General features: G+C 28.9%; 1 protein-coding gene across 1 annotated transcript; it reads right to left on the reverse strand.

The window, feature by feature from the left end:
* Positions 1-6947: 6947 nt before the first annotated feature.
* LOC142331233 (uncharacterized) lies at positions 6948-12882 on the reverse strand. The gene is made up of 2 exons (XM_075376984.1): positions 12687-12882; positions 6948-7301 (listed from the first exon to the last, which is right to left on the reverse strand). The coding sequence occupies exons 1-2, from the start codon at positions 12699-12701 to the stop codon at positions 6981-6983; spliced, it is 336 nt and encodes a 111-aa protein (XP_075233099.1). The 5' UTR covers positions 12702-12882; the 3' UTR covers positions 6948-6980.
* Positions 12883-15009: the final 2127 nt, after the last annotated feature.

Below are 15009 nucleotides of genomic sequence, written 5' to 3' on the forward strand. Positions count from 1 at the left end.
TGAATCAGAAGAAAATGGACGTGAAAAACTATTACTATCAAAACAAATAAATTCTATCAACTCTCAGTATATGCATTTTTAACACAGTTCAAAAGTTTTGAAACATAGCTGAAGCATGTAATCGTAAGTCCAGCCAATTAAACTTATACAGTAATAGAATTTCATCTTCTTTCCCTAATCTATAAATACACCATCACTCTTTCTAATCCACCACCACCACCACTACCTGCTTTTTCATGACATTTTCTACAAACCTAAGAAAATAACAAACCATTTTTGCATCGTAACTAAATCGCTTATCTAATAAAATAAACAAATTAACTAATTAATAAACAAATTATACAGTTAGGAGTGTACTCGAAATGTTTAATAAGTATTATTTATAAAGAACTTAAAATATTTGTTTATAATAAGAATGAGGCTAAGAAATTTTTTTTTAACTTTAAAAGACCGTGTTGTTTTCTAGCTCTTATAATTACTCTGGCTATTCAATAAAAAAATATTTATCTGGCAGAACCGAAAAAGTTTAAAAAAAATCATTACAAAACATGATAGAATTTTTAAATTATTACAGCTCTCATTAAAAATACAGGAATTTTTTCTTCCAAAAGATTTTTCAAAGCTATCGACAGTACACTAACAATGCTGCTAAATTAGTATCAAAAATTCCTTGGAAAAACATTTCAAATAAGAGTATTAAATACAAAACAAGTAGTTTGATATAGAAACAAATCATGATAGTATTTATATGAGGATTCTATCAAGGAATACCAAATTATACTATTAGTATGTATTGTTAATGTTTTACTATAAACAAAATAATTGGTTAGTGTAGTGAGGAGCATGTTGGTTTCTCATTCTACTAGTCTGGGTTTGATTCCTGACAAGGATCTTTCTTCTTTCTTTCTCTTGTTTAGCCTCCGGGAATTACCATTCAGGTATTACTTCAGAGGATGAATGAGAATGATACGTATGAGTGTAAATGAAGCGCAGTCTTGTACAGTCTCAGTTCGACACATTCCTGAGATGTGTGGTTAATTGATACCCAACCACCAGAGAACACAGGTATCCATGATCTAGTATTCAAGTCTGTATAAAAGTAACTTCCTTTACTAGGACTTGAACGCTGGAACTCTCGATTTCCAAATCAGCTGACATGGGAAGATGCGTTCACCACTAGACCAACCCGATGGGTTTCCTGACAAGGATCTGGAATGTTTTCATTGCACTATTGCAATCATCATAAAAAGAGAATAATTTCTGTAATATGGCATATACATTATGAAAACATAAAACATATTATTATATTTAATTTAGTTTTAACTATTATGATTTATAAATTACTATAAATATGATTATTTTTAGTGAAGAAATGATGGAGTGTGCTCTTGAAAAGAATGAAGAAATGTGGTATGAAAAGTATAAAAGATTAGAACAAGCTTATAATGAAGAAAGTAAAGTCCATGTTGAAACTTTTAATAAATTACATGCTTCGTTATCTAATTATTTACAAAATCAAGGCAAACTAAGCTATAGAGAAGTTCTTAGAGATGAAGTAAGTATTTTTATAAAACTATATATTTTTTTATATTGTTTCTTCTTTACAACTAGATAAACCAAGCGAGTTCTAGAGATCATTACATCAAGTATCACACAAATTTTTAAGAAAACCTTGAAAATGATTTTAATGCCCAGGAAAACGATGCATTTCAGTTGTATTGAAGTATTTTTTTTGTATTACTGATCTTCAATGCAGTAACAAACTCCTGGAATTTTTCATCCAGAAGCTAAAAGTTCAAAGCAATTGTGGCATTTTTAATCAACTTTAAATGTCCATACTCATTTCCTGTAGTAGATTCATGAAAGGGTATCTGATTGAAAAATCCCATCAAATCTGTCTTGTCAAATCCTAAATTAATAGGGAAAATGATATGAACTAGAAAAAAGAGGTATGTTTACCTTCAAGGAGATCAGTCTGAACAGTTTAGTTGGTTATTGAATATCCACATAATATTCAACCCTAAAAGCAACCCTTGGGATGCTTGATGCAATCTGTTGAAAAAGCAATTTGTTGTGACATATATTTCAACTGGCTACTTCATTATGTTATGCAGCACTGCACTGGAGATTCAAAAAACACAGAACGGACAGTATTTTAAGTAATTGTGTCAAAAGCGATAACAACCAACAAAAGAATGGACAGTGTTTTAAAATGAATCTTGTTGAAAACTTCAATTGAAAACAATTGAAACAATTGAAAACAATTGAAAACTTCCCTTAAATTTATTGGTCTAATAACTGAATTTTAAATGAAGTCCTGTCATTTAATGAAACCCTTGGTACTCTTTTTCTCAAGTTTACATCCAGATAATTTATTTTAATAAAAGCAGACTACATAAACAAGGAAAGAGCTTTCTTATAAAAATGTTTTCTAGTATCAGAATTTCCATCGCTAGATATAAGGATTAGTAAAATTCTTGAATATGTGGAGTATAGTGATTTATGGTAATGAAACATGACAGAAAGTAATATGAAATGTAGTGTTAGAGAAAGGTGTTCAGAATGAAAAAATTCAGAATGAAAAGACAAAAGTTGAAAAGAATGGAAGAGAAATTTCTGTCAATTTTGTAAAGATACAAACTTTGTGGTAAACTATTAAGACATATAGAATTAGTTATTTTTAGAAATAGAGAGAATTGTAGAGGATAAAAACTGTAGAAGAAGATGATGAAGATTGGAAGATTAAAACAGATGTAGGCAAAGGATTAAAAATAATGGATAAAGGCGAAGTAAGAGTGATATTAGAAATAATGTAGTATAACATAGTATTGCTTGCATAATTTATTTAAGAATGAATTTAATATAGAGGCTAAAATAGTAATTAAAAATATTATTAAGAATGCACAAAGAATGAAGAAAAATATTTACAAACACACAGATTTAAAAATAATCAATGCTGATAAAAAAAACAAAACAGTGATTATGGATGCTGATTGTTAATCAAGAAAAATGTTCCAATTTATTAAAAGATAGTAGTACATACAAATTAATATACCAAGAACACTAAAAAAATACAACAAGAAAATAATAAGTTATGCGATAAGTGGAAAGAGCAGGGTTATATCAACAAAGAAGAGGATTCTATATGTACTAATAATGAAAAACCACCAAGAATGTATAGTTTAACAAAATTACATAAAGGCTATCCAATGAGACCAACAGTCAGCTTATTTAGGGACCTATGTATAACTTATCAAAATTTTTAGTGAAAATAATTCAAAAACTAGTGGGAAAAAATGAATTTAGTATAAAGGGCTTGTAGGAATTCCATAATTTTAATATGTGAATTAAGGAGTTTACCACCAATGTAAGAAAAGACGATTTTATTAACAGAATTAAATAGTGAATAAACAAATTTTATGAACAATGTCATGGATTGGCCATGCCATTTCTGCACGTTTGGCAAATTTGGTGATGGAATTCTGTGAATCTGAAATAATGGTCAAATTGAAGGGAAAGGTGTTTACTGGAGAACCAAATCAATGAAACAATGAATGAATTTAACAAATATCATAAGGATATTAATTTCAAAAGAAATGGAGCGTGATAAAAGTTTTTCTTGATATGACTATATCCCATTGGAATGGGGAAAATATACACTGATTGGTACACTAAGAGGACTTCTTTGCGTAGATATTTAAACTTTCTGTCAATCCAGCCAATGTCATACACAAAGGCTGTGATAAAAATCTACCATATAGAGGTTGTTTATTAACCCAACTGACAGAAGGGAAATAAAGAACAAAAAATCTTTTTTAAAAAATATTATCCCCAGAAATTAGTTAAGTATTTACCACGACAGAATCTATAAAGTATATATGTAATTCTAAGGATAAAAACAACAGTAACATCATCGGAGAGTCGGTGAATGATGAAAGTGGTAAAAAGCAATATATAACTAATCCATACATCCAGAATTTGTCAGAAAAGATTAAAAATGTTTTGAAACAAAATTTCAAAGTCGCATTTAAAAACAATTTTAACAGTTTTCTCAAAATTGAAATTGCCAACTGAAAAATTTAAACAGTCTAATGCAAGTATATAACATTCAATATGACTGCCAGGGACAACAGATAGGGCAAACCATGCAATATTTAAAAAAGCATCTGGAGGTGCATAAATATTGGAAATGAAGTTACAGCATTATTCAAACAAAAAAAAAAGTAATCACAGTTTTAATTATGAGGAAGTGAACATTTTAGATTATGAAGTAAATAGTATTAGAAGACTAGTTGAAATTATAAACATTATCAAATGTAACAATTCTATTAACAACAGGTCTGGTATTAAAGATTTCAATGGATTGCATGCTAGTATAATATATTTAATTTATTATAGTATTGAATGACTACTATATAAAATTAGATATTTGTGTAATATCTAATTAATATATATAATTAGATACAAATTTGTTTACGTCAAAAATTAATTTAAATGTCAGGAAAAGATTTTTGAAAGTATATGTTTGGAGTGTCGCTTTATATGGAAGTGAAACTTGGACAATCGGAGTATCTGAGAAGAAAAGATTAGAAGCTTTTGAAATGCGGTGCTATAGGAGAATGTTAAAAATCAGATGGGTGGATAAAGTGACAAATGAAGAGGTATTGCGGCAAATAAATGAAGAAAGAAGCATTTGGAAAAATATAGTTAAAAGAAGAGACAGACTTATAGGCCACATACTAAGGCATCCTGGAATAGTCGCTTTAATATTGGAAGGACTGGTAGAAAGAAAAAATTGTGTAGGCAGGCAAAGTTTGGAATATGTAAAACAATTTGTTAGGTATGTAGGATATAGAGGGTATACTGAAATGAAACGACTAGTACTAGATAGGGAATCTTGGAGAGCTGCATCAAACCAGTCAAATGACTGAAGACAAAAAAAAAAAATTAGATACAACAATTAGATATTTGTTTAATGATAATGCTATTCATTGCTATCAAATTAATAATAGAAGTGAGTGGTGTAAGCCACTGCATTGTGTATTCACCGGTCTAATAGCATGGATCATATAAATATATAATTATGTTTTGTAGTTGAACTTGATAAAGTTTTCACATTTGAAGTGAAACATCGTGTCATTGGGTTGTGTTTTTTATTTTATGTAATAATTGTAATATTGTAAAATTTTATAATTGTTGGTTTACCTTAAGATTTATGAAAATAGAATATTTGTGATCTAAGTATTTTATCTGTGTATTTGTATTTATTTTTACCAGTGACTATTTTGATATTTATAGTGATCTAAATTGTGTGCTTTTGTTTTTATATATACATATAATCACTTTCTTGTTATCACGTGTATTATTTTTTTGTAAGAATAATTATACAAAAAATGATATAACCATTTAAGTCTGATAGTATTGTACATATTTGAGTTTTATAGCTACTTACATTTTGTTTTGTTTACTGTACACCTTGCTTTATAAGATTTTGTTTATGAATCTTCACATTTATTCTTCTAAAGGTGAATAACGAGGTGGATTATCATTGCCCATAGACCAAAATTAACTATAAACATCTAGTCAACTCAATAAAAATAATAGTCTTAACAATTTTCAGGATAAGATACTCTGGCCTTCTGAAGATTTGTGGACAAAATGAACACATATCCTGCTAGATACTGCAGGAATCTTGCACCACTCCTTTCAGAATGTAATTTTATTTTTCTGAGGTTTGATTTCTCAATCCGCCACTCACTTCCTTTTTACTAAATCCCTGTTTCTAGGATATTTTATGGGTTTTAGATGATACATACTGATTTCATGCTAAGAATGTAGGGTTCTATTGTTGTTTTTTTAATTTGTGGAGGGCATTTCTGCATATGAATATAGAAATTTTATGTTTTTTTCATTATATATATAAAATTATACAATATTATAATTAAACTATGACAATGACATTCATTGTATTATGTTTGGATAAATAATTTTTTGGTGACTGTTACAAAAATTCCAGTTGATGTCCAGCATTCAAGTCATAGTAAAGGCAGTTACTTTTATATGGAATTGAATTCTAGATGGTGGATACCGGTGTTCTTTGGTGGTTGGGATTCAATTCTACACATTTTGTAAATGGTAAACCTGAGACTGTAAGACTATAGTTCACTTAACACTTATACATACCATCTTCATTCATCCTCTGAAGTAATACCTGACTAATTCCCAGAGGCTAAATAGGAAAAAGGAAGAGGTAAGGTTTTTTGGGTAAATCTCAGATCACGTATCAACACCATTTCCAGTTCTATCTTTATTTTCTTCATAAAAGAGCACAAGTAGTTCTTGGACAAAGCTCATTGGGTAAAATGATTAATAACCATAATCATTTTCCTCAAAACAGTAAGTTAAACAGTTTTCTGATGTAAAGTTAGAGGGAATGATGGGATTTTTAGACAAATATCCTCCTTCTTGACAGCATGTATTATAAGATTTTAATTTATAATAAATGAGCATTAATACACTCATTTCTATAATTGTCCTGTCTGATAAGAATTAGTCAGATTGGTTCATAGCAAGAGAGTTCATTTGTATTACTTTATAAGTGAGTTCATTTGTATTACTTTATAAGTATTCTACCTTTGGGTAATTTGGTATTCTACTTTTTGTTTTAGGTACTTGATTGTTATAATAACAGTAGTGGAGAATCATTGAGATGTTCATCTGAAGTTAATAAATATTCAGACTGGCTAAATGAAACTAGAAAAAGATTGATATCAAAAAAAAATTAAAATTAAGGGGTATTATTAAATATTTATCAATATTAAAAAAAGTTATATTATTCATTTTCTTCTGCCATGTTTATAAAAAAAAGATTTGTGATTAGCATCTACAACAAATGAATGTCTTCTTTTATGGGAAATGAATAAATAGAAAGATAAATAATGGTTGTTTTTTAAATTTTATTAATTATGATCATTTTTTTTTTAATGAGCATATACAAGAGCTGGTGCATGTACAACTGGTGCATGTACAACTGGCGCATGTACAACTGGTGCATGTACAACTGGTACTGGAGCTGCAACTGGAACTGGATGAGGTACTGGAACTGGATAACTGTATTCAACAACCTTTTTAATTGGAACTGGTACATGTCTGATAACTGGAGTCGGTTGTTCAACAACATATGGTTGTTTAACAATTGTTACTTCTGGTGCAGCAACATTCACTTTTGGTACTAATACTGGTGGCAAAACTGGTGCTACTGGTGATGAAGCAACCACACTGGCTACCAACAGTACAATTACCTGGAAAAAAGTATGACAGTTATATCATTTTTAACTAACAATATACATATTATTAGATATCTTTGAACAAATTAATCTTTAATTTAAACTGGTAAAGAAGCAAAATAATCCTTTAATAATAATTTGAGACCAATTAATCAGGTTCTAAATCTACATTTGTAGATTAATTTTATGATATATAGCAGACTACACTTTTATCAAGTGGATGTTTCAGTTACCAGTTTAGCATTTTTTCAGTAGAGAGTCAAGACAGTTCAAAAACACAATAAGAAGACCACTACCCCACTCAGCTCAAATAAAGAAACAGCTGCTCTGCTACCTGTTAGAAGGTCCCATGATAATATAAAAATGTATGTAATCAGGGTTGTAGCTGACCCAATTCTTGTGTTACTATAAAGAAGAAGAAACAAAAATAAGGAAAGGGGTGGAAGAGAAAAGTAGTCAACTTAGTCCAGAAAGGAGGAACTGTACCTTTGCTTGGGGTAAATCAAAGTAGTTAACCATTTTGCCTATGATCCAGCCCACAATTTTTTCCCCAAATTATTCAAAAGAGAAGGTGGAAAACAATAGAAGAAAATATTTGATTTTTATGTAAATTATTTCCATCAAAGGGAACAAAACTGCCTTCATTGCTCATTCACCAATGTCAGTGTGTTCATCACAACACCTTCTAAATAAACTAGAAATGTGGTAATGTAATCATGATCACCGTATTAACTTAATTATTGGCAGTTGCCATACCAAGGCAATGTTTATGAGATAGAGAATTGGTTTTTTACTTTCCACTAAAACAATAAATCCCCCCCTCTAATAAAAATTAATAATTTATGCATTACCTGAGCAGAAGTGTTGTATATGATGAAATAATTACCAATTAACATTGTAAAGTACTGATGTGAATAATTAAAAGGTTTTTATTATAATTCTACAGATAAATTTCATTAATGATTCGCTTATATTTACTTAAGGGCAGTTTTATATTTCCTGATCACTTTTCTTCAACTAACTTGCAGTTTTATTTTACTAATGTAATTTTTCATAAAAAAATTTAAAAGAACTACAGCAAAGTAACTTTTTGATTAATTTTTAACCTAATTTGGTCTTAGACCTAAGTGAAATGCTTAAAGAAAAAAAAAAATATTAAGTAAATTTTTCATGCAGCAACAAAAAGTGAATAATGTATGCTCCATTCAATGCTTAATAGCAGATTTTTCTTAACCAATTTGGGTATTTCTGAACCAAAAGAATTTTTTTAAAGATTTCAATAAAGGATAATCATTTTTAAATACTAAACAAAGAAAAAAAGGGATTAGTATATTCATTTTGATATTATAAAGAATGTGTCAATTATCTAGCCAGTTCCTTTTCCTATATTCAACCACATTTAGCATTTTCCTGTCTGATTCTCCTTAATATTTCTTCATTTGTTAAATTATCTTGCAATCTGATATTTATCATTCTGCGCCACATCCATATCTCATAAACCTCAATTTGTTTTCTGTCTGCCTTTCTCATTTTCCATGTTTCAGTTCCATAGACAGCATTTAATTATTTCTTCCGACATGCAGCGCAATCCCTGCCTCACTCCCCTTAACCTTAGCACAGTGGGCTAAGCCTACTGAGATTCAGGAGATGTTAACTTACTCATGATAACTTTACTCAGTTAATCACAGAACCAGCTGTACAATAATAGATTCAAGATATAAAGTAAATCAATATCCTACCATCATATATATATACTTTTTTTAATGCTATTTTATGCCTGTTATAATGTTTTCAATTAATCTACTATTTATTTTTGAGATTATTTTAGAATTTGTTTGGATGTTTCACAGAGATACAAACTTGATTTCAAGTTGAAATCAAACTTCTGTAGTGAAATAGGATTAAACAGAAATTACAGTGGAAAATTATTGAAAAAAATTCCAGTTTTTAAGCTTTAAGACACAATGCAACTGATTAGGATAAAAATTAATATACTTAATTTTTACAAACATTTTTTTAGTTCAGTCCAAGGTGCTGAATTGTTGTGAAACAAGTAGTGTAAAACTTGAGTCGCTCTATTCCATGCCCCAAGATGGAGTAGTAGCAGCAGCTTTGTGTTTCATTCAATAGGTCTTTGGAATCCCAGTCAGGTTTGGAATTTTTCTTCACATGTTACAAAAATAAATATGCGGCTGTTATTTAGTCATTACAAAATTATTTTTGTAGTGTGAGCTAATAGTGAAGAGGAGCACTGTTCATCAGGGAGCAATGGGACCGAGTCCTTAATTGGAATCATATTCTTATATTCATAACTAAATTGCAAGTTTGAATAGAAGTATATAATATATATATACTTATTAAAAATAAGTTATATGTATAACTTATTTTTAATAAGATAACCTTGACTTGTGTCTGGTTTTATAATCTGTTATTAAAATTTTGAGGCCAAGTTCAATGTCCATGGACTGTTAACGGGATGCTCAAGTCAAGGTCAGTGTACATAGTATCATACACAGCTTGTTTGCCTTAACAGTAAATTTATTACGTATATTTTCATTGACACACGCACACTACACAAATATACGAGTATACCTGTTCAGTAACAAACAATGAGAAGGGAGATGGGAGGAACTAGAGAATGAAAGTAATTGTAAGAAGGCCAACATGTAAATATATCTTATACTTATCGAAATAATCTTATTCACATTAATGAACACAAACATACAAGCGCACATTAAACATTATTACATAAATTCAATATTTCTCAATTTGAATAAGATTTAAAAGGTGACAACTAGGAATTAAATCCAACAAACCTTTTTATAAAACTATATTAGACCTACACACCCCATGTTACATGTACAGACAGCTGTAAATTATGCCTTTACATGTTCATAATGTATCGTATTGATATAATATTACAATATATAATATTATTAAATTATTTTATTTATTTAATAAAGATTAATACACATTAAAATTATTAATATAAATAAATACTCGCCTTACTCCATTTATTATTTTACACATACTAAATATTGCTTTTGTAGCTATGCTACTTCATTAGATCAGCATTGCAAATATAGAAACTTTTTTCTAAAATCAATAACGTTACCATTACTGAATAATGAATATTTATTTAATAAATTATTAATAATTAAATGAAATTTAAATAATTAATGAAATAATAAATTATTTCAATTATTGAAGATGATGATTTGAAGTTTTTTATATTCATCTAACAAAGTATTTAAGCAGTAACTGTAACAATGTTTTATTGTTTACTGAAGGAGATGCTTATTAATGAACAATTTTACAAAAGCAATTTAATAATTGATACAAATATTTTCTTCCTTGAAAAGTAAAATGATTAGATTTTTTTTAAAAATAAAATAAGACTGTGTTTAGAACAACAGTTAAATATACTTAAAAATTTAGAAAACTTTTTAACAACAGTTAAGTCTGGTTTGATTGTACTGTCAATAATATTAAGGCCTATTTTATGCTCGTGAAATAAAATTCTGCACAAAAATACGATATATTGTTTTACATATAAAGATTCACAATGCCATGTAGTTGGACAATACAGAATAAAAACAGCCCTGACATTAAAATAAAAACATCTTCAAACTAGGTAGTTTTGTTTCAAAAATCTTAAATCTTAATTACCAGGAAAAAACCTAATTTGAAATTGTAAAAAAGCTCTATTTTTAAAATCTAATTAAAAACAAATTAAAATTTTTTAAAAGTAGTGGCTATATTTGCTCTTATAGTTATCTGTATAACACAATTGTATGTATAGATGAGGGTTTTCTTTCAAGAAACCTTAATCTGTTATAAGATGGCAGTTATCTGATAACTATTTTTATTCATTTTTACTTCCGCTCTAGATAGTGTTACAGCTCTAGAAGGGAAAGTGTTGTAATCAGTCCAATTTGGACATTTGCGGTTTTCATCTGATCTTGACATTTTGACACCTAAGTAACCGATAAAACTTGATGGAAATTTTCTGATGATAATGTTTGTATGTACGAGTGATCGGTATTTGTGTTTATATCACCTTGTTGTCTCCAGACCTGCTGGATCGATTTTGACCAAACTTGTCAGATTTACTTATGTATATGGGGCATTGATGCAATTAAATTTTCAACTTCAGACCGTACAAACAAGGTCACTCTCAGTATCTCAAGATTTCACCTAATAATTAAGGTAATTTTTCTTAGGTACATCTGTTAACAATTAAAAAATATTTGCAAAAACTTTTTGGCAAAATCGCACCCCCACTTCAAAAAATTCTGTTGTAGTCTATGTTGCAACATCACAGGTGAAAAAAGTAACTGTTTGGCTGGGTCCATTCGACTCTGTACCTGGTGCGTTAAGTCTCGCGGTTACACTAATCTGCCGACCGTACGATTGAAATTTGTTATATACAATAATTAGATTTAACATAAATAGATTAGATTTAAATACGGTATGCGCGCACGTTTTAGTTGAATCATTGAATTAAATTAACAGAAAAATATTTCGTTGTATACGTAAGCCGTGCATCAAGAACTCGCAGGTACAGGAAAGTCCTACAACTGAGTTGTCAGCTTTTTTTTATAGTTTAATTTATAAAATACTCTTTTCAACACTAACATCTTAAGTTTTCATAATTTTTAATAACTTAGAACTAATAAATCTTTTTAATTTGCTTCAACACGTAATGAATAATAATAATAATAATAATTTACAACGATTTTAAACTGAAAAATATAATAGACAATGGACGTGCAATTTTCATTACATTCTCGATCATTACTTTTAAAAATTTTAACCCGATCTCAAAAAGTGTCAGTACGATTTACAAAAAGTTTAGTTCATTTATTGTTATTTAGTGTACTACATGTATTTTTTAAAATAATTTTAAAAGACTCGATTGCCACTATGGAAATATTAATTGAAGGTGGCTTTACATAAGATAATAATGATTTCCAATTACAAGTCAGTTAAAATTTTTTTAAATAATGAAAATCAATTTAACGATGAAAATCAGTCTATTAGTTTACTAGTAAGAAGGAGAAGTTATAGATTCCTTGAAACTACACTTTAATTTTATTTTTTTAAATTGATAATTTCAAAACAATTTCGTTTTTTTTTTAGTATTTCAAGTCATAACGTATTGCACGTGACAGCACGGTCCATTTCGTACTTATAACTGAAAATCTTTTACTTATTGTGCAAGATATATATGCGTTTGTATTTGCAACGTTGGATTTATTTTCTTAGAATCTAATACAAATATTTTCTTTTAAACGTGTCCTTAAACCCATCATATAAGTTCATTTATTCAGGTGTATAATAATAAATTAGTAAGAAAATATAAAACGTTTTAAAATAATTAAATTATTATAAACTTACCAAACTATAATGCATGATGCCTATATTAGAACTTCACAAAAAGTCCTGCAGTAAATGTTATATTAGCGAACGTGAAATAGTATGGATTATACAGAGTTGTTGACGATAGATATATAGGAATACCCCGCCCAATGTCCTGTCCTGAACTTGGTTCAGGTACCGGGATCCTTGAAGGTCGTCAGGGCACCACGCCTTACCTTGTATAGAGATTTCCGTATATCTTGGTGGGTGAAAGAGCTCATATAACATGTTTAACTGTTGTAACATGTAAAAACGACGACAAAGAGATCAAAGTACTAAATAACAATTCATACACGCACGCTCACACACACACACACACACACACACAAAGATCAAGGACATATTCTATTACTGTCCAGTCTAGAAGAAAGATTACATGCTATAATAACAAGCCTGTATAGTTTATTTTTTAGTTTAGTAAAATATAAGGAAAATGGGTCCAACCTCAATCTGGGCGTGACACCAAAAAATGACATTTAATGGTATAAATCCCCAGATTACCAGCAACCAACCAGTTTCAATTAAAAAACAAATTTAGGTAAAAATAATATTAAAATCAAATCATGATTTGTAGTCCATATAAGGGTTAAAAATTTAATAGAACTTATAAAAAATGGTTATTTAATTACTGTTGCACAAGACAAAACAAACTCGTTCTACAGAGAATGCTTTGAGATCCATTAAGGTAGTGGATGCTTATCCTGTCACAATTTCTTAAGAGATTATGGTATTTTTAGTATGAATGAGAGCACATTAATCAATTATTTTATAATGAATAAACAAACATACTTTCTTTTCTGCCATATATTTTACAGCGACCAGGAAACAGGTTCAGGTTTCCTTAAGGGAAATCCATCTTCAAAATTCTAAATATTTATTGTATTACGTTATGAAGGATTAAGAAGCCTGATTTTATCCAAAAATCATCTCAAACTGGTATCCCATCAAAGAGTGTCTTTTTGATTCATTTCTTGTAATACATACAGTAAATCCGGTACGTACCATTATACCATATGTCAACCAAAAGAGTATTTGGAGTTTTTCATTTTCATATCGCATACCAGTATTTCAACCGCTTTCTCAGCCATTTTATCAAAGCCATTTCAACAATTTTATCAGTTAACTTGGGACTAAGTTATTTTTTTAACGTTACAAGAACTTTTATCAAATTAACTTAACGATTAAATAAAAATATAATTCTTGAAATTTTAATTGTTTATATAAAAGATTTGGTTCTTAAAAGAAGAAATACTTATAGGTTTTACAGTTGCGTAAATTGTAACTATTATAGTATCAAGCTTATCAGTTGAATGTCAATTTTGTAATTTTTACTGTTTCTTACACTCCTAATGGGCTTCAAACCAAATAATTTCTGAATTTTTATAACCTTCACCATCTGAGATATGAGGCATCAAAAATCATATGTTTTGAAAAACCCTGCACTTTTAATTTTTTATCAAAAATGAAGGAAAAGGATATCAGATTTCATAATTCATCGATAGGTTCTCTAGTGTTAAAAAGGGATATAAATATTGGAACTGATGTCCATTCTCTTCACAATTAAATACTTTTTGCAAAAAATTGAAATTTTTGGATTCTAAATACTCACAGATTCAGAGCTGATTTAAGCGGATAAATAGACAAGATATGAAAATGTTGTACAAACATAGTATGTAGTACTTTTTATGTAGAATACAATGGTTTTCGTTTCAAGTCTCTTAATCGGAAATGCAAAGATTGGCTTGCGGACATTATAAAATTTGATTTTTATTTTTTATTTTTTTTTAAATAAAAATAAATTTGTTTTGAATTCTCTTGAGAGACACACTCTAAAAAAATAAAAATAAAAAAATTATTTTCCTCCCTTATAAAAGAACACTAGTGACATAGTCAGGAACTAGTCTTTTGAAAAAGAGCATCTAAAAATAGATTTGTTAAAGGTTATATAAGAAGGGTGTAGAGGCCTTTGCTATTTTATAAATTTTCTAACCATTTCTTGTCAAAAATTATCAGAAAACACTTCACTGTGATAAAAATTAAGACACATTGAAAAGACTTTAAACACAAGATGACAAGGGTGTAAAGGGAATATCACACAAATCTCTTTTAATGAAAGGTATTCAAAAACAATCTAAAAACACATATCAAAACCATCATATCATGCAAAAATTAAACGATCTTATTAAAAAATTCATCATAGAAACACAAAAACAGTCTCTTCTTAAATTTTATCACCTAGGTTTACCCTGAGGCCATCTTTTTTGCTTTGCTTTTCCATTTTCCTAAAGGCCTCAATGTCAAA

The sequence above is a fragment of the Lycorma delicatula genome, chromosome 10, assembly GCF_047948215.1.
Source record: "Lycorma delicatula isolate Av1 chromosome 10, ASM4794821v1, whole genome shotgun sequence".
Lineage (NCBI taxonomy): Eukaryota > Metazoa > Arthropoda > Insecta > Hemiptera > Fulgoridae > Lycorma > Lycorma delicatula.